The sequence below is a fragment of the Eucalyptus grandis genome, chromosome 1 (assembly GCF_016545825.1).
Source record: "Eucalyptus grandis isolate ANBG69807.140 chromosome 1, ASM1654582v1, whole genome shotgun sequence".
NCBI classification, from domain to species: Eukaryota; Viridiplantae; Streptophyta; class Magnoliopsida; order Myrtales; family Myrtaceae; genus Eucalyptus; species Eucalyptus grandis.
Genome location: NC_052612.1, coordinates 17,370,967 through 17,395,980, shown reverse-complemented (window position 1 = coordinate 17,395,980; position 25,014 = coordinate 17,370,967). Strand labels below are relative to the sequence as shown.

The 25,014-nt window shown below is 40.4% G+C and overlaps 2 protein-coding genes across 2 annotated transcripts in view; one reads left to right on the top strand and one right to left on the bottom strand.

Moving 5' to 3' along the window:
* The window catches only part of LOC104453396 (UPF0481 protein At3g47200), a 41,858-nt gene extending 37,407 nt beyond the window's left edge, over nt 1–4,451 (bottom strand). The window contains exon 1 of the mRNA XM_010067939.3: nt 4,305–4,451. Coding sequence (XP_010066241.3) covers nt 4,305–4,451 — 147 coding nt within the window. The remainder of the gene's footprint in view (nt 1–4,304) is intronic.
* A 9,650-nt stretch (nt 4,452–14,101) lies between these two features.
* LOC108959655 (cationic peroxidase 1-like) lies at nt 14,102–24,413 on the top strand. Its single transcript, XM_039317288.1, has 4 exons — nt 14,102–14,307; nt 15,372–15,563; nt 15,684–15,849; nt 24,403–24,413. The coding sequence occupies exons 1-4, from the start codon at nt 14,260–14,262 to the stop codon at nt 24,411–24,413; spliced, it is 417 nt and encodes a 138-aa protein (XP_039173222.1). The 5' UTR covers nt 14,102–14,259.
* Nucleotides 24,414–25,014: the final 601 nt, after the last annotated feature.

Below are 25,014 nucleotides of genomic sequence, written 5' to 3'. Positions count from 1 at the left end.
AGACTCAGACATTCGTGGCTATAGACTGTAAGTTGTATTTCATCTAAGAGGTACGAATTTTCGTTTAACTCGAAAAGGTACGATCTTTCGTTCGCTATTCTATAATCCGCATGAAATTTGAAGTCTTATCTCGCTTAAAGGAATAATTTTGGCGTTATTGATTTTGAAAATAAGTGATCGTTCACTTTCCTTGCACCGATTGAACTTCCCTTTTCAAAACTGAGTTATATATATATATACAGTTTTTCTTTTCTCCAATCTTCAAAACCCTAAAAGGCACTCTCCTCCCGATACTGTTTCTACTGCTTGTTCGTCGTCGAGAAAGTGGTCATTTTTCTTGGGAAAGCAAGTGAGGGAATCTTCCAATCGACAAAGAAAGATGTCTTCTTCGAGGAAATCATCAAGAATCGCAAGGGGGGACCACAAAGAATGGAGAAGGGACCGACTCACTTCGATCTCACCGAGGAAGAAGACTTAACAAGTCAGCGACAAAGTCCGATTCACTCTCATCCACGTCATTCAACGCCTCCTGCCCCACAAGGTGCAAGTCATCCTCTGGAAGAAGAGATAATCGAGGATGCCGACCCAGTAAGAGTCCAAAAGCCCTCCTTTATGTATAAACTTTATCGTGCGTTGAAAAGCACAGATACTCCATTGAAATATATAGATGACTTCCTTAAGGACAAAAATTATGGGAATGAGTATCGTTTTCAAGAAAATGGAGGAATTGGGAATTGCCCCGAAAGGAAAAGCGAGGACGCACTTGCGAACATTCCAAGTGATCCTCGTATGCCAGACAAAATTTAATTGAAGGGAACGATGATGACAGAATGTTCCTTGAATTTCAACCGAAAATGGGCGTGGCGCAGAGGTGAAAGGAAATCGGATGGATTTGTTCAAATCCAAGGATCAAGAAAAAGTGTATTCCGTGGCTATTGAAAAGAGGGGTGATAAACCCTAGAAGTGTCGATTTTGACTTCCTGGACGCCATCAACATAAACTTAAGAGAAAAGTTGAATTTGTTTCAACTTGAGAATTTTTGCTCTGACTCTACGGACGGGTATGCGCATCTGACCGCTTATTTCTATTCAAATCTTAGCTTTCTGGATGCGAATAGAATTTCATTCAGTGTACGAGACCAAGTCTTCGTGGTAGATGTGAATATGTTGGCGGACATAGTTGGAGTTGAACAAGGACGTTATCTACCAATCAAAGTCTCACCTGCTCGTACTACTCTGGAACTTGTCAAAGATAGGGACGCAGAGAAGAAAGTTACCTATTCCAGGATGAATGCTATCAACATTGTGCTTCATAAGATTGTAATCAATTGTCTTAGACCAAAGTCTACGTCAAAGACTACTGTGTCTCGTTCAAGCAAAGTTGATGTACGCGATCAACTCAGACGGAAGTTCTCTCTCCCGCACATTATTCTCTTCCATATGTACAGAGCAATGTCGAAAGACAAAGGACAATTGCCTTATCCTGGTCTGGTGACCAAGATCTTCAGACACATGAATATTGAACCGCCTCAAACACTTTGTGTTCAACCGTGTGATAAGATGGTGGTAGGTTTGAAGATGTTAACGAAGATGCGTCTGCAAGAACTTTCCAAGGCAATGGAGAAATTCAGAGTGAAATCTCCTGTTCGCCCGCTTCAAAGAGAAAAGGAAAGGAGGCCATTGGAGCCCCATCGAAAAAGAAGAAAAGATCTCTCATCCCGGAGGATGAAGATGAAGAGGCTGAAGATCCTACTATCCATGCTCTGACAAGAACAAGACGTTCTGTGTCTCAGCCGACAGAATTTCAGAAGAAACAGAGAGAAGAAGAAGAAGAGCAAACCAAGAGCAGAGAAGAAGAAGAGCAGAGAGAGAAGGAGAAAGAAGCTTAAGAAGAGAAAGAAAAGTCTGCTGCTGAATCTGGAGAGAAGGGAAATCTAGAGCATGATCATCACTCTTCCCCTTTGGATGTCCTAGAGACAGGGGAGTTGGCGAGCAAGAAAGGTCTACACCTCATGCTTTGCAGATAGTGAAGGTCAAAGACAATCTCCAGCAGACCCAGAAGAATTTCAGGCTTCTCAATTGCCTGAAGAAGGTGATACATCGACACCAAATCTGCAAGACTATACAGAAGCGCCATCGTATACATTTACTCCATCTGAAAAAGCTCATGCTAGTACACAGACAGACAATTCTGCAGATTTTCATCGCATCATGGATATTCTTCTGGAAATGCGTGGCCAGATATATGCTCTGGACTGTGAAATTCAAGCCATAAAGAATGCTGGACAAGCATCTTCGAACCCCGGAGGACAAGATGAAAGACCTCGCTCCGCAACTTCAAGCCAATGCCAAAGGAGATGAGGTAGCTCATCTAAGGGAGGACTTGAAGAGGCTAGAAGGCGTAGTCCGATCAATGGGAGAATTCCGATCGTGCGCATTCCCAAGCGTACATGACTCCTTTCTCACCCTCTTTTAATGATGACAAAAAGGGGGAGAACCAATTTGAACAAACATTATTTTAAAACTTTGACTTTTGTGGTTATGTTTTTGAGTATGACTTGAGAACTTGAACTTGGGTGTGAGACTGAATTGGCTGTGGATTTTGATGCTTGACTGGTTGCATTTATATCAAGTATTGTTATATGGTATTACTCATGAAAGACTAACCAATTTGCTGTGGATGCAGAGTCTGGTTGTTTATTAATCTTTATGAGTTAGCCATATTGCTTGAGAAATGTTTTTGCAGGTCAAAGTTGTTCAAATCTACAAGAAAGTTTTGTCACCATCAAAAAGGGGGAGATTGTTGGAGAAATCTTTCCAGAATATTTTGAAGCTGACAAAACATTTCTATTAGTCTAGTCTGGATATCGATGGTTTAAAGTCTCAAGACTTTGTAATCTCAAGTCTCAAGACTCAAGACTCAAAGACTCAAGACTCAAGACTCAAGACTCAAGACTCAAGATTATTCTCACTGACAGTCTTTCTAATCCAGTGGCGAAGGATATCCGAAGCCGAAGTATATGGTTGGGGATTTGATCCAATCCTCTGGAATAGATCCCTTGGTTGGATAATCATTTCAGATTCTTTGATTCTTATCTAAGATCAATTGAAGATCCGATGGTCGACGAAACATTCTTGGAATGTTCTATTCTTGGAAACCAAAATCCTGATTGTATGGGCGAACAGATTGATGGGCTATCATCGATTCCTTAAATAGCTCGGATGATCTTCTTAATTGATTCCGTCCAACGGGTAGATTGGAGGAATTCCTTTGGTAAGTGCCAACGGCTATGATGGCATAAAGGAGTATAAAAGGAAGACGTTCTAGTTGTTTTAAGTGTGTGATCGATAGATAAATTCCAGTAGTCGAAGAACCTTGATTGTTAGTCGATACAGGTTCGAGCGAAATTGTATACACAGAGAGTGTTTGTACTTGGTGATACCTTGAGCGAGTGTAGTAGATCATCTACATCGAGAAATCAAGGAAGATCAACACTGTAACATCTCTTTGTTCATAGTGGAATCCAGCCAATCGGCTGTCAGTGAAGAAGAGTGGACGTAGGCTTGAATCAAGCCGAACCACTATAAACCTCGTGTTCAATTCTCTCTTTCCTTTACTCAGTCTTACGATTGATTTTTTAATCCTTCATCTGTCTAAGTATTGCGCAATCTCCAAGAAAATTTTCATAAACCTATTCACCCCCCTCTAGGTACTCGTACTAGCATTATCAAACCCAACATGCATGTTTAATGATGATAATAATGGGGATTGTGACGGATTCATCTTTAATATGTTTTACCCTTGAATTGTCAAATGCTTAGTGTATGTGGGACACTAAATATGTATATAGTCTCATTGACCGTTTCTCCAGTTAGCCGAGGCCATATCTAATGGGAGAATTACGAAAAAAATTTGGGACTTATTGCATTTGTGCAATTCAGTCATGAACTTTTTGACTATTTGCTAATTGAGCCCTAAACTTTTTTAATTATTTGCCAATTAAATCATTTTGGCTAATTTTAGCTAAAAATTGCTGATGTGAACATCAACCATCTTATGTTGCATAATCACCTCCGATGTGGACATTTTTTTTATAATTTTATAATTTTTTTCTTTTTTTTCTCTTTGCTTTTTTTTTTTCTTAATTGTGCAAATGAGGGTTTGAGATGAAATTGACACAAATATGATAAGTTTATGACATTTTTGATAAATTTCCCCACAACTGATTATGAGCTCTCAAAACTTTTGTTGTCTGTTTCCAAGTATGAGATGAATGATAAATTTGTCTTTTGTCTCATCAATACCTCCAAACTTATATCAATGACCCAAAGTAACCTTCCACGAGGCTTCAATCCATAATGGCTGTTAAAAATCTGATATGGCAGTATTTGTGGAGATCCACAGGCATAGGGCTGCCACTTCAGATTTCCAACGGCCACCCATGCCACCATGCGGGTTTTTAACAGCTGTATAGGCGGAAGGTATTTTCTAGTAATTAGCACAAGCTTGAGATATTGGTGGAACAAAAATTACTTAGGAATATTGGCATTCAAGGAGAAAAAGACAATGGCCGCTTCATGGTAGCCTTTGCCTAAATCCCCAAATCCTCTCGTTATGTAGAGCTTTTCCCTACCTTCATGGTAGCCTTTGCTCAACAACCCTAAGTAGTTATTCCCCCCAATTTCTTCCTGTTTGAACCAATTCTGTATTCCCCGAATGGTTTTCTCCAACCCTTATCTCCGAACCCTATCCATGGAGTTCCGTTGAACACTTTCCTTCTACATCTCTCATCGTCCAGCTTCCACAGATGTTTTACCCTTATGATTTCTTTACAATTGAATGTCTCCTCGAAATCCTAACATGATGAGAGTCTCTCAGAGACACTCACTTCTGTTATCATATTTTTTTTGCATGTCCTTTCAAACTAGCTATCTAGGTAGATTCGAATTGCCAGCCACCTGAATTGGCGTCCATCGTCACCCTGATTACGCCATGGACCTACCGGACCAGGAGGAAAACCCCCGTCTCGCAACTCTATGCCAAAGGTTGGGTCGCTTGTGGTCCCTTGAAGAAATCAACAACTGGGATGAGCTGCCGCCTATGGGAAAAGTGGAAGAGTGTTAGCTGATGCTAGTGGGTTAAATTCCTTCAAATCCCTTCATAAATTTATAGGCTTTGCAAAATACTTTAAAGCGGGTCTGGAGAACCGAACAAGTCCATATAACTCAGCATGAAGCTAGAATCTATGTTGCTAAATTTAAGTCAACAGAAGAAAAACAGAGAGTGCGACAGGGTGGACCATGGTTGTTTTCAGGTCACTTAGTAATTTTTAAACCATGGATTCCTAATACGCCTTTACACTGTTATGATTTTTCAATGTGCGCATTCTGGGTACAAGTCCATGGTTTGCCGTTAGAGTGGTGCACAGACCTTATGATATGTAAAGCTGTTAAAAACATCGGGAAAGTGATTGAGGTGAAGCTGGATACAAAAGAGGGAACTACCATTAGAACCGGTAGAGCCCGTATTGAAATCTGATTAGAAGAGCCTTTGAAAACAGGTCAACTCATACGTATAACCAAGACAGCAATATGGCTTGATTTTAGCTATGAATGACTACCACATTTCTATTATTCTTGTGGAAAAATTGGCCACTATGCTACATATTGCAAGGATATTCCTTTCACAGAGGCCAAAATGGAAGGAAAAGAAAAGATGGCTTATGGTCAATGGTTAAAGGCAGAGGTTAAAGAGTACAGTCTTTATTGGCGAACTTTCTACGAAGAGCATCAACAAACTGAAGAAGAAATTATACCTGAGACTCCTCCTTCTATTCGACTGCTTCTAGCTCTACCTCCTTGCCTTGCGAAGGTTACCGCTAACCCCAAGGAGGAAATGATGCAACTCACAGAGGCAGAGAAACAGCCAAAGTATATTTCCACCCTCCAAAAACCTACACAAGGGGAGGACATTCAGAATGCAGAACAATCTAGCTCATGGGTGGACATTGCAAAACTAAAACAACCTACAATAGATAATCCTCCCGCTCTTATTAATTCTGCTAAATCTACGCTTCCTGGATGGTCTACTCCTACATCTAGTTCCAAGACAGAGCTAATTCCTGTTACTATTGAGAAGCACTACAACCTGGAGGCATTTATGGAAACAACCAACTAGAGGAAAATAAAAAACTCAAGACTGTCAACAAGGGCAGGAGCTACGAAAAAAATCAAAATGTACACTCCGTATGATTCTCGCAGCACTACAGCAGTAGATTTAGTTGAATCTCGACTCATGGAAACACCCATCTCAATAGAAGAAGAAGCAGCACAATGGGCAGAGGCGGCTGGCCCTCAACAGTCGCCAAGGGAATCATGAAACTGATTACCTGGAACTGTCAGGGATTGGGCTCTCCTCTGATAGTTCTAGCCCTTAAAGGCCCTCATGAACAAAGAAAAGCCCAATATGATTTTTTTTTTTTTTTATGGAAACTAAGAATATGGAGGCAGTGCTTACTTGTCTTCAACAAAATCTTAAATTCCAGCGTTCTTTTGTTCTCAAGCCAAATGGATTTGTAGGGGGGATGGCACTGTTCTGGCAAGCTTCTATTAAGGTAAATCTCATCAAATCGTCTCCAGTGTTCTTTGATATGATATGCTCAGAAGGAAGCTATGGCATCTCCATGCGAGTCACCTGCGTGCATGCACCTGCGACTTATCAACTTCGCCAACAATTTTGGACAAAACTTAAACAAATTGCTCTTTCTAATGATCTACCATGGATATGTGGGGGAGATTTTAATGAAGTCTTATATCATTGGGAGAAAATAGGTAAACAATTACTGGAGCCTTATAGAATGCAATCATTCAGACAAGTTATATAGGATTGCTCCCTGATGAACATGGACAGCAAGGGTTGTGCTTATACATGGACAAATAACCGAGATGGTGATGAACTTGTTAAGGAACAGTTAGACCAAATGCTATGTTATATTGATTGGCGCCTAGCTTTTCTTGAAGCGGAGGTCTTAGCCTTACCTGTAGTAGGCTCGGATCACAACCCACTTATGTTATCTACGGAATCTTTACAGGGAAGACGAAACAAAGCATTTACCTTTGAAGCGTTTTAGCTCCGGGACAAGGAGTGTAGCGAGATTATAGCTACTTCTTGGCATTCGATTCAGTCGACACCTATTGACTTGCCACACCGAATAGCAATGGTTTCTAAGGCCCTTGCTAAATGGAGTTGACAGAAGTTTTCTAAAGCTCACAATCAGATTGCTAGTTTGTAACAATCCAGTCCTATACAAATCAGCATTAAAGTCGGTTTGATAAGCAGACAGTTAACAATATCAAGGCTGAAATTCATAGACTTTGGCAGCAAGAGGAACAATTTTGGGCTATGCGCTCAAGAATTAATTGGCTGAAGTGGGGGGACAGAAATACCAAATTCTTCCATGCTACAATGCTACAACGGAGGCAACAGAATATAATTAGAGTGTTAAAGGATATGATGACATGTGGGTTAGGGACGAACACCAACTAAAGGAATTGACACAATAGTTTTTCTCTAACCCATACAAATCAGACGGCCAAAGAGACTACGGGGCAATCCTTGACCAATGCCCAAGAATAGTTACTTCGGAAATGAATGACACTTTAATGGCTGAAGTCACTTTAGAAGAAATTCATAAGGCAACTTTCCAACTGGGGAAAACCAAAGCCCCCGGGCCTGATGGTATGAATGGTTTGTTTTATCCAACCCATTCGGACATCTTAAGGGATGAAATTTTCTGCTCAGTAAAGGATTTCTTTAGAACATGGATCATGGCAGCTTCTCTTAATAAGACCATCTTCTCGCTGATTCCGAAGGTACCAAACCCAGAAAGCCTTGATCGATACCAACCTATAAGTCTATGTAACTATGCATACAAGATTATTTCAAAGGTGCTTGCCAATAGGCTTAAACCTTGGCTCCCTGACTTAATATCACTAGAACAAAGTGCCTTTGTGAGTGGCCGCCAGATCCAAGACAACATTCTCATTGTCCAGGAGGTACTCCATCAACTACAGACCAAGAAAAGAAAGAAAAATTTTCAAGCAGTGCTCAAAGTGGACATGAAAAAGGCTTATGACAAAGTCGAATGAGATTTTCTGGAAGATTATCTACTACAGTCAGGATTCCATACAACTTGGGTAAGGTGGATTATGCAATGTATCAAGACTGTCTCTCTTAGTGTTATATTCAACAGGGAGCAGTTACCATATTTTCATCCAACCAAAGGCCTCAGACAGGGAGACCCTCTTTCCCCATATCTATTCATTTTGTAGACCAATGTTTTATCAGTCTTACTAAATAGAGCTATTGCTATGGGCAATATCAAAGGAATCCAAATCAATAGGTGGTGTCCTGTCCTTTCACATTTATTCTTTGCTGATGATGCTATCTTTTTCCTGGATGGTAAGCTTAAGGAATGCCAAAATTTGGCCAATATTCTGAATCAATACTGTTTAGCTACAGGACAGGTTGTAAATAGAAATAAATTCAGAATATTTTTTGGCAAGGAGTGTCCTATTAGCTTATAGGAAAATCTGGCTAATGAACTGAGAGTTCCAGTACTAGCAAAGACTGGAAAATACTTAGGGATTCCTTCAGATTGGAGGTGATCACGTAAAGAAATGTTCGCTTGGATTATGGGGAGAGTGAACACAAAATTGGATGGGTGGAAAGAGAATTTAATATCCAAGGGTGGAAAAGAAAGCCTGATTAAATCTGTTGTTCAAGCAATCCCTCAATATGCCATGTCCATCTTTCGCCTTCCAGTGTCTATCTGTATATCCATTGAAATGAAGATTGTCCACTTTTGGTGGCAGAATGGTTGTAGAAAACCTGGAATTCATTGGAAGAGTTGGGATGTCTTAAAGACAAGTAAGAATATGGGCAGTCTAGGCTTTCGAGATCTTATGGCTTTTTAACAGGCCGGCTAGGTAAACAAGCTCAGCGTCTTATCCAAATCCTACAAAGCACTGGAGCTAGCTTTTCAAGGGTATTTACTTTCATTCCATGGATTTTCTGCATGCTAATAAACGATATAGATCGTCTTGGGGTTGGCAAGGTCTTATTTTAGGGAGGGACTTAATTACACCACATCTACAATGGTTGGTAGGAGATGGGCATAATATCAGAATCAAGGAAGATCGCTGGCTGTCTAAAGGAATTTTGGAAGGACCCGTGAACCGCAATGAACTAGCAAAGGTTGCTGAATTGCTTGACATGCAAACACATGAATGGAACATCCCACTGCTGCATCACTTATATGATGAATTTACTGTCCAAGAAATTCTCACAATTAAGGTGAGACCTACTTATGTCAGAGATAAACTCATTTGGACAGCAACTACTGACGGTGATTACACCGTTAAAAGCAATTACCATGCAATCAAAAATGCTGCGGTCACGAAGAATCAGCATACACCAACATGCTCTTACCAAACCCCGGTTATTCCATGGAAACAATTATGGAAGCTGAAGATAGAGCCCAAAGTTTGGGTATTTCTGAGGTCACTATGTCACAACGCCCTTCCCACTAAAGCTAACCTATGTCATTGACGTATATGCGCCGAATCGGTATGTACCCTCTGCCAAAACCAAATACCAGAAACAGTAGAGCATATTTTCCTACTATGTCCATGGACAAAGTCTATATGGTCACACCTGAGACTCAACATTCAAATAGATCCGCAGGGAATTCAGTGACTTGATGCATGGATTGCAGATTGTTTTGAGAGAAATCACTTCTCACCTGATCCAGAAACGGTAGCCTTTGTCCTCTGGAAAATCTAAAAAGTGCGTAATGGTTTCATATTTCATCGCCAGCGTCTAGATGCGATGGAAGTTGTCGATGTGGCTCTCGCCACCGCTCAAGCTGCTCGTTTCTCCCATTGCAGATCATCGGGAACAGGAATAAGAGCAGCAACAGGACATTCGTAAATCAATCTTGGCGAACTGTGGAGACCTCCAGATCCGGGCTGCCTTAAGGTGAATATAGATGGGGCCTTTCAGTCTCACGGCAAAATAGGGACTATGGCGTGTGTTTGTAGGGATCAACATGGGAGGTTGGTCGATGGACTCACTAGAGATTTCCACGCATCAACAGCTCTACAAGCGGAGTTCATGGCTCTTACCACCACACTTTACCATTTGTTGGACACCAGAAAACAACGAGATCGGCTGATCATCGAGTCAGATAGCCTCGTTTTGGTAGACTTTGTCAACGCCTCTATGCCATTGCCATGGGAAGCTCGTGCAATCGCTGCAGAGGCCGTTAGCCTCCTCTCCCGATTCTCCAGTACTAGGGTTACGCATTGCAAATGGCAAGCAAACACTGTTGCGGATTGGGCTGCAAAGGCCCATCGAATTAGGCTCCTCTCCCAAGATTGGGCCATCTCGCCGCCCTCTTTTTTGATTACCTTACTTTGTTCTGATGCTTTAGCAGCTGGTTGTGTCGCTTCTAATTACTCTCCTTTATGATAATCTAAGTCCTCCTTTCGACCAAAAAAAAAGGAGAAAAAAATTATAATTTTAGGTGTGATTATTGCTTTCCAATCGTGAGAGTTAAAATTGTGTGAGACAACTGCATGTACTGAACGACAAAGTGTGATCAAATAGAAAAACTCATGCAGTTATTTGATATTGCCACGAAATTCCTTGGCCTGGAGAATTAGTTTATGTTTTTATAAGCTAATCAAAAGGACTAAAGGAATATCACTCGAATGTTGGCTGGATTAGATTCCTGATGAGAATTTCATCCCCATAGCGCACGTTTGAAAAATGAGGCATGCAAAGAAATATCACTGATTAATCCCCAGGGGAATTAGGCACACGAGATGCGTTTGAATCTCTAGACCACTACATGTAATTAGCTCAATGTTCAAACAATGGACCAAAGTTTTGGCTCTTGTTGTTAGGATTCAGTATACAAACACAACGAAATAAAGAGTAAAGGCGAGAAAGAGAAATCGAAACACGAGATTTATTCTGGTCTACATTTAAATTAGGACTATATCAAGCAAAGAATTCTGTTATAATTAATACCTTCCATCTCTTTTATTACAACTCTCAATTACAAAATAAAGAGATTATATATAACCAAAAGTAGTTATTCATGGCCTAAATCCAAATTATTAATAAAATACATAACTAATGTAGTATCGTGCCTTCCTCTCAATGGAAAGTATGAACCATACCTCAACACTTGTTATATATAGTCCATGAAGTTAGTGAGGTATTTCATGGATATGGAGCTTATTTATATAAGATGGGCTTGCGCATCTTTATCCTAAAAAAATATTAGAGGATTTTGGAGTAGTGCAGCATGACTTGCTACAAGAATAAGAGCAACGGTAGAGATATTATGACTAACCTACAACGGGTTGTTGACAATTTCTAATTTTTTTTGGTACATTAGAAGAGTTTTCCAATCTATCTCTATTTATTTTTTTCGTGTGTAAATCTCGGCTAGAACAAGATGCAATCGTTAGGACATTGTAGTCCATTATGTTTGTCTATGTATATATATCTTCTGTTTACTAGTTCAACGAAGAGAATGGTCGTCTCAAGGGAAGTTCCAAAGCTTACCATGCAAGCAATTTATCAACCCTAACAAAGTCCTTATGCACGGGACATAAAATAATTAGATAGTAAGGACGCGACAGTTTTCCCTAATAGTCAATATTTCTCCGGACAAAACCCAACTTTTGTTACTTCTGAACTAATTTCTTTATTTTTTGCTGCTTCTGGTGACATGGGCGCGGCTTTTGTTTTGATGAGAAATTTACTATAGATGGTAGTTGGGAAAAAGGAATGTGTACCGTTGAGTTAAAATTTCACTTCAGGCCCTTGAACTTATACATTTCTTTTAATTAAATCCTTGAACCTTTGATATATTTAGTCTAAGTCCTTGAACTTGTGTCAATTTCCCAGATAAGATCCTTCGAGCTACAAATGCGATTAATAGGAGTTGGTGTGCCCGTCGGGCCGATCGAGTCCAATGTGGAAAACTTTTTGACTGTAGACTAATGGGGGACACTAAGACTTCAAAATTAAGTACCCCGTGACCGGCAGTTGAGTCATGAAATTTCTTGACATGGGCCCCTGAGCTTATTACGTCTGACTCTTGCTGGCTTTCGAGGCTGATGGGTTTGATTAGGAAAGTCAAACAAGTTGCAAGACTTCATTCGACAAATTGCCGTTTTAAGGACTTAAAGAAAAAAAATATATATATACGTGAGTTCAAGACCAAAAATGAGAATTTGGACACTAGAGAATAATCATAAAGAGGGAGTGAAAAACCACCATATGCCCCAATTCCTCAAGATTCGTCCATTAAAATAAAAATAAATAACTATGCAATCGAAACTATATATTCATATTTAATTCGTACTTTTCAAAACAAGCCATCTTATTTAATTCGTATGAATCTTCTTTAAAGTTCAAAAGTAGTTTTAGAATAGAAGGAGAGTAACTCTAGCTGAAAGGGAGAAGATATTTGACTTGATATCTTGTAAGGAAATTATTACTAGAATCTGATATGATGATATATTGTGTTATATTTTCTTAGAATTGACAGCATGATATATTATATGTCTGGCAGAATCCCTATACAGCGAGATTAGGGTTAGTCTGCAAATAGAAAGCTAATTAGGGGATAAGTACACTAATGGTGCCATAAGTTGTGTACGGCGCTCACGTTGGTGCCAAAATTTTCCGTCGGATCACTTAAGTGCCAAAAAATTTGAAAAACGCTCACTTTGGTGCCAATGCCGATCTGAACTACCGGAAATCCGACGTGGCCTTTTTTTTTATTAATTTCTTATACTGATGTGGCTCGCCGGAGAGTCTAGTCAACAAGTAAACTACCAAACCATGTCATTTTGTGTCTTAAACCCCAAGTTGAAACCCTAAATCCCCAAATTGAGAGAGAGAGAGAGAGAGAGAGAGAGAGAGAGAGAGCCATGGCGGCGGCGTTGTCTTCTTCCCCGAAGAACAACACCGGCGCAGAGAGAGAGAAGCCATGGCAGCATCATCTTCTTCTCCGAAGAACAACACCAGCAGAGAGAGAGAGAAGCCATGGTGATGTCGTCTTCTTCCCCGAAGAACAACAACAACAGAGAGAGAAGCCATGGCGGCGGCGTCTTCTTCCTCGAAGAACAACACCAGCACCAGACACTCTTTGAATAGAGCCCAATCCACCATCTCCATCTGCGCCTTCCTTGTTTCCCTCGCACTCCTCGTCTTCTCTCTCTCTCTGCACCTTCAATCCCCCTTCTTCCTCCTCCTCCTCTACCCTCGCCTCCTATTTCCCCATCAGTTCTTGGCTAAGCGATGGTGGCCGAGCACGGTGGCCGAGCACGGTGGCTAAGCATGGTGGCCAAGCAACGGTGGCCGAGCGACGGTGGCCGAGCATGGTGGCCAAGCGACGGTGACCGAGTAAGCTGGGTCAGCGAGGATGAACAAAAAGAAACCCTAATTTCAATCACAAATGAGCTATACGGCATCGTTTTTCCTAAGCCATCCACATAGGACGGCAAAACAACGTCGTTTTTTTAAGTAGGACAGAGAACGACGTCGTTTAAAGAGTTTATTGATTTTTTTTTAAATATAAAGCCACGTAATCATTTTGGCCGGAATTTCTTGCCGGTGGCACCAAAGTGATCGTTTTTTCTCCAATTTGGCACTTAAGTGATCTGGCGGAAACTTTTGGCACCAAAGTGAGCGCCGTACACAACTTATGGCACCATTAGTGTACTTATCCCACTAATTAGTCTAGATTACGAATAATTGCGCTACATACATTATATATTCATACACTTTGGTGTTGAACTGTTTGTTCAAAAATAGAAAATTCTGCATCCAATGCCGTTGACTCGAGAAGAAAGAAAACGCATAACAGTGCAAAGGAATACTCTTGTATAAATACCCCTTAGTTCATTCGAGTGCAACAAACACACGAACACACTCGCGCACAGCAATCAAGCTTGTGCTTCTCCTCCTCCTTCGCTTATCTCCTTTGCTGAAACTTAACTCCAAGCCATGGCTTGTGAGAGCTCTTCCACCAGACCAGCCTTCTTATTGTTGCTGTGTTTCCTCCATGGAACAGCCTCTGCTCAGCTGTCCAGTACTTTCTACTCCACCTCCTGTCCCAGCGCCCTCTCCACCATCAAATCCAGCGTGAGCTCTGTGGTCAAAAACGAGGCCCGCATGGGCGCGTCCTTGCTCCGCCTTCACTTCCACGATTGCTTCGTCAATGCAAGTCCCTCTGCTCTGAGTCTCTCCTCTCTTTCCGATTGATTACTACCATTGTTTCTCTCCTTCATTCAAGCTGAATGCAAGCGAGCATGCATGATGCATCTTTGTGCCTACGCATGTGAAGCGTTCCATCCAACCACATAGTCAAAAGAATCATTAGATTCGCTTCTGCGCAAGTTATCGTACTCTCTTTTTCACTAACCAAACAGTAGGTAGGAGGTTGACATATTGAATTAGTTGAGATTTTTGGTGCTTTCTTGTGTCATGCATTTTTGTGAGTTTATTATACCAATAATCAATTCTGTTTATTACAGCACAATAAGTTTTTTGGTAATTCGAAAAAACTTCATGATTATTTTTAGCATACATTGCCGGTGTAAAAATATTTTTCACAATCAATCTTATCCACTCTTAATTTGCCAGTTAGTGAGAGATTTGGTAATTAGAATCCTCCAATTACGAATGACCAGGAATGATTATGTAAAATTTTCTTTACATTGATGGTCTATGCTCTAATTTACACCGGAAAAAACTACGCAGCAGAGCGTACTTTGCGCTAACTATGCTGTTGATCAGATAAATGGGTATATAAATAACATTGGAGCTGGCAAAAACAGAGAGATGGCCATTGCTTTTTATATCGGCGGTTGACTTTACTCGGTTATCACATTTGGCTAACCAATCAATTCTTTTCAAGAGATTTTGATCATATTATGATCACTTCACTGTGGCAGCGATATATTTTTACATAAAAAGTGATATGGATGGTAAAGTATCATTTTTAATGAAATTTGATAACTCAATACTATTCTAAAATCGCACTAGATCTTTGAACAATCAAATCGTGCCTTTTGCATGGCCAAATTAGTTTGCTTTCACACAAATTCAAAGTGTCAATCTAAATTAACCAATCAATTTAGATTAGTATGTTCATAATGGGGGGGCAAACTATTTCAGTAAAGATTATAGCACTGTTTGCAACCATTAAATCTAATTAACTCCAATCGGATCAATTTTCTATCTAGAAGGACTGATTAACAACATGTGCAAAAAACATGAAATAGGGATGCGACGCGTCAATTTTATTGGACGACACTACGAACTTCACCGGGGAGAAGAACGCCAGCCCGAATGCCAATTCCATGCGGGGATTCGAGGTAATCGACACAATCGAGTCCGAATTGGAGAGCAAGTGCCCCGGTATCGTGTCTTGTGCTGATTTTTTAGCCGTCGTTGCACGAAACTCCATCGTTGCCGTAAGTGCACATTTTCGTCTCAATTGTACTTATTAATTGTGACGAAAAAAATCACATGTTATGTTCCTCATGCTATATTAATACTAACACGTATGGATTTGTTATTTATTTAAATTTTAGTTAGGTGGCCCTAGTTGGACAGTCTCCCTTGGAAGAAGAGACTCAACCACCGCAAGTCAAAGTGCTGCTAATATTAGCATTCCTCCCCCAACTTTGAACCTTAGCGGCCTAATCTCTGCATTCTCTAACAAAGACTTCACAGCTAAAGAAATGGTGGCACTTTTAGGTCATTGTTTCTATTTTATTTTATTTTTGGTTGCAATTTTTAATAAAGAGTAACAATAATGCTCGATCGATATACTAAAAATCAATTTACAAAAATTGTTCGACCATTGTTAACAAGGTCGCACACAATAAGTCAAGCCCGATGCCTGACTTTCCGGGAGCATCTTTACAACGAGAACAACATCGACACCATGTTCGCGACATCGCTGAAAGCAAATTGCCCGAGCTCCGGAGGCGACAGCAAACTCTTTCCTTTTGACACCACAAGCCCGACGTCTTTTGACGACGTCTTCTTCAAGAACTTGTAAACCCACAAGGTTTTTCTTCATTCGGACCAACAATTGTTCAGTGGTGGTTCCACGGATGTTCACGTGAATGCTTATAGTAGCAATTTGTCCACTTTTAGGACAGATTTTGCTAACGCCATGGTGAAAATGGGTAACCTTAGCCCACTCATTGGCTCAAGCGGTCAGATTAGAAAGAATTGCAGGAAAGTCAACTGATATTCCTTCTAGGATTTACTTTTTCTGTCTTTAAAGTTTGGAATTTTCTGTTGCATCTCCAATGTTCTCAAGTTTATTTCAATAATAAAAGGTTCACCTTTATCATAACCTCCCCAGAGCCGTACCCGCTGGGGTGGAGGCTAATGGCTCGACTAAGTTTGAGCTTTGCCTTAGCTCTGCCAAGTCTACCAATTCACAACTTATGATTTGAATTATGAACCTGCAAATAAATTTCATTTAAAAGTTGCCAATAATCGATTTAGGGTAGTGGATAAGTTAGAAACCTAAGTAAAATATTTGGAGAAATATTTTACTCATGCACAATAAGAGAAACTAGGATTAAAGACTTGATTACATTAGTTAATAAACTAATACTCTTCTGGTACCTAATCTTGTTTAAACTTTGAAGTTTAAGTTTTTTTTTATAGCTTTTTTATGCATTAAAAAAAAGGGTTAATACCCTAAAAAACCCCAAACTGGTACACTTGTGACAAATTTACCCCAAACTATTTTTTTGACCATGAAAAACCATAAACTGGTAAATCTATGACAAATTTACCCCGACTAACTATAAAAAAACCCTAAACTGGTACATTTATGATAAATTTACCCCAAACTAATTTATTTAATAGCAAAAAACCCTAAACTGGTAAATTTGTGACAAATATACTCTCTGCTAAATTGGATTAATACCACAAAAAAATCACAAAAATTGTAAACTGTGACAAACAGAGCGTAAAATCCTAAATTGGTATACTGGTTAACTGTCACGTGTCATTTAACTTAATAATTTGAGAATAAAATTTAACAAAAACTAACATAGGGTAAATTTGTCACATGTATACCGTTTGGGGTAAATTTTGTCAAAGGTATACTAGTTTTGGGTTTTTGGTGGTCAAAAAAATAGTTTGGGGTAAATTTGTCACAAGTGTACCAGGTTGGGGTTTTTAGGGTATTAACCAAAAAAAAAAAAAAACACTCCAAAACCATTTTGCGGCCTTTATCTAATTTCAGATTTTTTTAAAGGATTTTTCATGCATTTTAAGAGAAAATGTGTAAAATAAATTTTAGGCCTTTCCCTTAAAAAGAAATTTTTTTTCGAATTTTTTTATTTTTTTATTTTTATTTTTAAAAATACAGTAAAATAAAATATACTGACCCGAGTCAATCAGACCCGGCCGCCGGCCTGATTTGGATCCGGCCCGACTGACCCGGATCGCGCCCCTCCAAACGGCTAGCAAGGGAAAAGACCCTTTCCCCCATTTTTCTTCTTTTCTTTTTTTCTCTCTATCTCTTTTTGTCTTTATATCCTGTTGACTTTTTGACTTCTTCTCTTTCCGCCACGCGACCGTCATCTTTTCTTTTTCTTTTTATTACCCTTTTTGTTCCTTTTTCTTTCGCCCTCACGTGGTTTCCTTTCGAGCATGCCAAGAACACCCGAAGGTTCGCCTGCCGATTCAAGAACATCAAGACTCCAACCGCTCACATGACACTCCACCGTCGGCTAGAAAACACTCTGCACGAGGAAACGACACATCAAGTAACGAATCAAGAAGAAAAACGTATCAGCCGTGTCCAAGGACCAACAGACGCCCCGAACCGAGCAAAATCATAGGAGACCTAAACGAGATCTGGTTCGAGCATTTCATCAAACGAGTGGTGTGCATCATCTGAGGGGTGAGAAATGCGAACAACCAAGCCGAATCCAAGCAGAGATTCAAAGCGATCAACACATTAGACCCCAAGACGGTGGCCTGGTCCGGCGAGCCCAAAGCTTCACGAACTATATACCTCCTAAAATACTTCTAGGAACCAACACACTTGAAGGAGTGTTTTTTTCAAAAAGGAATTCTAATATATAAATGACTCTATTGCCATGAATTAAAGAAGACTCGAAAGATAATCATTTTCTTAAGTTGAAGATTATGTTAGAATTGTTGCGAGAGACTTTAGAAGATCTGTCATTAGCATGTCCCTTTTCACATCCATCCATTAATTCATCTATAAATGCATCATAAAACTACTATAAAACTAAAGAAATGCATCTATTAACGCATCAATCAATTCGTCCATAATTGTTCCAAGACTAACCCTAATGCGTTAAGGCTAAATGAATGTATCCATTAAATTATCTATTGACGCCAAAGGTTGAAGAAGAATTGCATGAACTTACATCGAGCCATTAATACCATTACTCCCTCAACACTCCTTGCGCATTAGCCTCGGTGGGTTCCGGCTTGCCAGTTTTTGTTTTTGTTCAATTTGGGGTTGATTTCCCAAGGTCCCACCTCGGAGGTGCACAAGGTGAATGGACGCAGCCTGATCTTCGGGCTCGTCTACGTCCGACATCACAAGTTGAGTAGAAAGCACCCATGCGACTGCCCCTGTTTTCCTTTCCTTTCGCGCCCTGTTTCTTAATGGTGTAATTACCTTGAGGAGATTCGATTAACCGTACCTCATCTCTTGTTTAATTTCCTTTAAATTTGATTACAATAAAAAAAATTCGTGTTTGAGTTATAATTCAGCATCTTTATATGTAAACATCATTATTATATTATTACTATCATTCTCTCAGATTTATTATTTTTTTGGTTCCAAAGCCATTATTAAATTATTGTTATTATTCTCGCAGATTTATTATTTTTCTTATTCTAAAAAATACTATTACGTATTTTTTTCTCTAATATGTAAATTTTATTTTTTCTTTCGAAACAGGAAATTTATTTTTCCAACTCGGAGAAGGGTGATGCCCGTGGGATATCAGCCTCAACACAGGCACAGCGGTTAGTGGGGTCGTTTTCAATTCTCTCTCCCTTGGTCTCACTCTCTCAGTTCTCACTCGGCCCTCTCTCACAGCTTGGATCTGCCCCACTGATTTCTCTTTCTCTCTCAGAACATCCCTCGATTTCTCTCTCTTTTCATTGCCCAGAACTCACTTGGCCTCTTCCCCTCTTTTTATAGGCACGGCTGGCCTGGAGTCGGCACGTGGGGGGGAGCGGTGCGGTTTTCCGCTGGCCGGACGTCCAGCCGGCTACAACTAGTCATGTCGCCGGCTGCTCGTTCTGCCCTTAACCCGACGAGCATCTAAAGGCACTTGATCTGCGCCCCCTCCCTTCAGATTTCGTGCTAGCTTCCGCGCTGCTCCTATCCTTTGCCTGTGCGTGAGTTGCAAAGGAGGGGAAGAAAGGAAAAAGGAGGAGGATAAGGGGGGGCCGGGCCGAAGGAAAGAAGGAAACTGGATTGGGCCCGACCCGCGTGAGGGAAAAGAGGGAAAGGGGGTTGGGGTCACCTTGTTTTAGCCCAACCCGATCCAAGAGGGTCAGGTCGGCTTAGTTGGATTAGATCTCTTCACTTGGTCCGAATTTCTTATATTTTATTAAAAATAATATTAAAACATTAAGAAAAATATATATATTATTAAAAAATTCAGAAAATGAAAAATTAGAAAAACCATTAAAAAATTCAGAAATTCTTTAAAAAAATCAGAAAGTTAGAAAATCTGGAAAACCCTTTTAGAATATTAAAACCCAAAATTTGGATAAGCTTTTACGACTTTACAATAGGGTTCTTTGTTTTAAATTGTCGTTTTTTTCTTTTTAGGGACAATATTAGGATGCTTGAGTGCTAAGGGTGATAGTTTCCCTGTCCGAGTTCAGTCCGATTCCACCTAGGAACCGGGAATCGACTGACGACGAGTCCAATCTAATCCAATCTGGTTACGTGGAACCGATCACTTAGGAAAAAAAATTAATTACAAAAATACTAGAGTTGTTACTATTTTTAAGAAATTTAAATATATATATTTTTCAAAAAAAGAGTTGATTTAGTCAGTCGGTTCGGTCCGGTTCGGTTCCCCCCCGGGAATCGGGAACTAGGCCAACAATTATCGGTTCCATTTTTATGGAACCAGAACCGAACTGATCCTTTTAAGATCCGGACCAAACCAACCGATTCGGTCTAATCCGGGCAGTTCCTAGTTTGGGCGGTTCGGCATGCTCACCCTTATCGCGTGCTTTCCTCTACAATTATACTTGGTTGCGCTTTTCAATATCTTGGATGTTATTTCCTACTCTATAATGGTATTCTTTGATAGGTTGCTATGACATTAGTTAGCATGATTAAGTTAGGTATCAAAATGGCATTACCCTTGGGGTTAACATAACCAAGTCCTTGGGTTTGGAATCTTTGGTTGTGTAAATAGTAAGATATTCTCCCATATCATATTGGGTTCCCGGCAATCCCCAAAAAGATTAGTGGCGACTCCTTAGTCAAAATTTGCATAAGCTTAAATCGATTAAAAATTTGAACACTCGATGTCACACGAGATATGGGCTTGGGAGAGCCCAAGTCAATGGAAGGCTGTCGGCCAAAAGTTGACAATATTCCTAAACCTAATAATCTCTCCCTAGTCAGAAGGGGTTAGCTTGCAATAGTGATGTCCTACCTCGAACAACCTTTTGAATCCTAGCCAACAGAAAATGAGGTTCAATCGACTTGTTTTGAAACCTTTTGTGATTGCATTCCATCCAGATGCAATAGATAGTCACTAAAAAAGATAGTTTGCGGAGTCTTGCCTCCAAGTTTTTACCTTTGGTGGCCCTGATAATCCATTGAAGTTCTAAATTTCAACCTCTTGCGGAATGCCAAATTCCATTTTGTGCCAAAATATTGCGCCATACACTACTTGTCTAAGTATACTTAAAGAATAAGTGGTTTTTGTCTTCTATACCAGTTATATAAAACTTACACCTAGTATTGTTGACACCTAATTTATTTCTTCAAATGCATAATTAAAAAAAAAAAAAAAAAAAAAAAAGCATCGAGGGGGGTGGGTTGGGCCGAATTCGGCCTCGGCCCAACCAACCCCTCCTTTCTCCCTTTCCTTCCCGCACATGCCCGGCCCAATTTCCCTCTCCCTTCGGCCTAGGCCTTTTCCCCCTTGTAGCCTAGACTCCTTCCCCTTTCAAGCACGGCCTTGCCCCCCTCTATCTTTCTCATCCTGCCTGTCTCCGCGCAGGACTTGCAGCAAAAGCAAGACGTGAGGGCAGGAGCAGAGCAGGGGGGAAAAGAAAGGAGCAGAGGAGAAGAGAAAAGACAGGGCCAAAAGATAGGAGCGGAGGTCAAAGAGTAGGAGCAAAGCTAAGGGGACCAGACGCCAAAAGAGGAATTGGAGCAGAGATAAGAGAAAGAAGAGAACATCGAGGAAATGAGGAGGAGAACCGGGGGGAGAGACAAAAGGGCAGAGGACCGAACCGAGGTTATCGCGGTTGACGCGTCTCTAGGCCACCGCCGCCGCCACCGCCGACCGCCGCCGCCACCGCCGACCAACACCCCACCGTCGATTGCTGCTACTTCCCCCGGGATCCAGGTTAGTCTTTTTATTGAACACGTTGCGTGCATTTTTAGAACTGAGCTAGTTGGAGCTCCCTTGATTGTTTTGAGTGAGCTCCAGCCACCACCCTTCCCCCTACTACATTCCATAGTGTTCCGGCTTGCTTCGATAGCCCTTTAGACTCATGAACGGGCCTCGTCCGAGCTCGAAGCCTCCGTTTCCCACGTTGCCCGCCACCTGTTCGATGAAATGCCCAACTAGAATCCCCCCCGTTTTCGTTGTTTAGTGCCTTGGCCGCATCCATCTCTCCCCCTCCCCTTATACATGTCTTTTGGGACGAGTCCTTGGAGTCGTGTTGCCAAAGCTCAGTAAGAAAGGCAGCCACAAGTCTTGCGTCGTCGTTGTAGCTTACCTGGAGTAGACCCTGCCACCGTTGCTGAGACCCTCAGCCCTAGTGGTAAAGAGTCACTCCCCCGCCTTTTTCAAAGTAGAGCTGCCACGCCTTTGCCGGAGGGCCGCCTAAGCTGTGTTGCCATCGTCGCTTCCCTGGTCGCGGACTAGGGAAGCAAGCTGAGTTGAGCCGGATCACAAATCCGGCCCGCTCAGCCTCTTATGCTTCGTGGGCCAACAACCTAGAGTTAGTTTGGGCTGTGGGCCCACGAGGCGTTTGCAAGAGGGGTTGGGCTCGTCGATTAGGCCCAACCCTCATTTGAACACAGGCCCGACCGACCAGGGCCGGTCGGGCCTGGTCCCTTTTTAGGCTAAGTCGGACTCGGGCGAGTCAATCGACTCGGCCGCCTGGGTCAGACCTGAGTCAGGTCAAACTAGACCTGTCCCGGTTTGCTAAAAAAAATGTTATTATATATATAATTTCCAACCAAACCCTACAATTTTTCTATTTTTGAATTTTTTGAATTTTAATTTTTTTTAAAAAAATAAATATAATTAGGCCTTTATTTTTATTTTTTTGCACATTGATTATGTCGCATGTTTAATTTACATGTTTAATTATGTTTGCAATTGTTTAGTTGCATGCACTAATATTGTTACAACTAGGAGCTTGATTGCTAATTGTCATTTTAATGATTATGCACCCGCATGATCACCTCACATGTTAGTAGATAGGTGTAAAGTCAATCCAATTTGCTTGACAAAAATATTTTCTTTTAAAATGAACAAGATTAGGTACCAAAATGACATTAATTGGTCAATTAGTGTAATCAAGTCAATGACACTAGATTCTTTGGTTACGTAGGAAGTGACGTACACTCTCATACCTTTTGGTTTCTAGTCAACCCCAATAAGCTAGTGGTGACTCCTTTTTGCGAAATTTTTAAAAATACCCCAATGTTACGCGAGGTATGGGCTTGGGAGAGCCCGCGCCTAATCATGGGCCTTACGTCTGTCCTTTAGGCAATACCCCTAAACTTATTCCCTCCCCCCGAGAGGTAGGTCGCAATAGCTTGGTGACTCCGCGGGGGATCGGTTTTAGACCTTAGAGGACTTAGGCTGGAATTGATGTTTAGAAAACATTTTGGTTTGGCAGTGATGATATCAGGTATGTCCCTAATGCAAGTGTTAAATCTTTTTTGTAGGTGGGACTTATAAGGAGAGGAGTGATTGTTAATCCTTTGTCTTGCAGATGTGGAGTTGGGAATAAATGTTTATGTTTTGAACTTTTGAAGTGGTGTTTGTTTATAGACTGTCGTGCATGTATTCCTTGCATTGCACTACACCATGACACACTACCTGCTGCCGGACCTGGGTTGTATACGATCACCTAGAATGGTGTTGAGATGGATACCGCTCCGACTACAACCATGTAGTATGAGTCGCTCGTCTCAACCCCGAAATTTCTTTCCTGATGTCAAAGGTCCCCATGCTGGTCTATAACCATGCGACACGGGTCGGTTCTTTAACGAAGCCGGAATCATGGGTAACACGACCTAACCGCAATCTTGTTGGTTCGGTCCAGTGATCATATGGCTCCATTTTGAGCCGTATAAAGTAGAAATTGAACCATATCCCATGTGTATATTTATGTAATTAAAAAGAGAAAAGAGAAGGCATCCCTTATTGTAAGTATCATTATTCTTTTTATTTTATTTTTAATTTTTTTATTGAATTTTTATCTTGAAGTTTGCTAAAATCAATCGAATACCCTCGGTGTTGTATGCTTATAATAAAAAAATTGGCAAGCACTCTTGATAATGATCCTTGAATATAAATTTCAAGCCTATCTGATCTAGGCCCATTGAATTTTCAATTATGGGCTAAAAACCACTTTTTGTTTAGATATTTTTTCAAATCATGATTATATTTTGGGGTACAAAAATATTGAGATCATATTTTCGATCAAATTCTTTCTTTCTCACATTCTGGGATTGAAATTCAAATAATATTTTGTGTATAGATTTCTCAAAACAAAAGTCACTTCATTTTTTCAGGAATAAAATGATAAATCAATCTTAAAAAAAAAAAAAAAATCAATGCTAGTTTTGCATATGAAACTTTCAGAATAAGAGTTGACGTTCGATTGATGGCCGTGGATCGATTTCTTTTAATGATGTCTTCTCTTATAATAAAATCTTGGCGAAATACCAAAATTCCGTAATAAGGACTATGGAGCATGTACCGTCGCCTCGATTTTGTTGTAAGAAGCGACCTTATTAAGAGATCATTTTCTCATTCAAATACTGACATTGTCATCTTTTTGCAGGTTATGTGTGATGCTCCATGACATTCTCATGTTTGACCACATAGAGAAGTGAATTCTAGAGCTAGAACAAGAGTCGATTTTTACTCTTATCTATACAAGAGTTTCTTGTATTTTATCATTGTTTTTATTCTTGTTAAGAATCACACTTTCCATTTTGGGTTTTGATTGTGAATCCAATTGATGCTTTTGTAAATCATGTGACTCACTTTTTTTTTAATAATGGAATTCAATTTTGTGAAAATCATCCTTTTAAAACAAACTTAGAAGTGTTTCAAATGAACCTTTACGTCTACCTTCAAAATGTTTTGAAAATGAATTTCAAGAAAGCTTTACTTAAGGCCTCTCTTCATGTGGTCGCTTTCTCAGGTAAAAGGAGGAGTTTATTTGAGATCAGCATCTACCCCTTCTAAAAGATAAAAGCGTAGGCTCATGGAACTTGAGGAGCAAGCATGCGTTGAGGCTTCATTGACGTCAATCTTCTAATAGAGGCGGAACAAAGCCGAATTCTATTCTAGGAAGTTTCATTGGAGATTGGGCATCGCCATCACCAGATTGTTTTTTACGAGCTTTATCAAGAGTCGCATCATATGTTACTAAAAAGCTAGCACTAGG

Bases quoted from the DNA above. Each gene is read 5' to 3' on its own strand.
- LOC108959655 (XM_039317288.1), top strand. From the start codon at position 14,260: ATGGGCGCGTCCTTGCTCCGCCTTCACTTCCACGATTGCTTCGTCAAT. The intron at 14,308-15,371 runs GCAAGTCCCTCT...AACATGAAATAG, and splicing joins TCCACGATTGCTTCGTCAAT to GGATGCGACGCGTCAATTTT. The intron at 15,564-15,683 runs GTAAGTGCACAT...TTTAAATTTTAG, and splicing joins CACGAAACTCCATCGTTGCC to TTAGGTGGCCCTAGTTGGAC.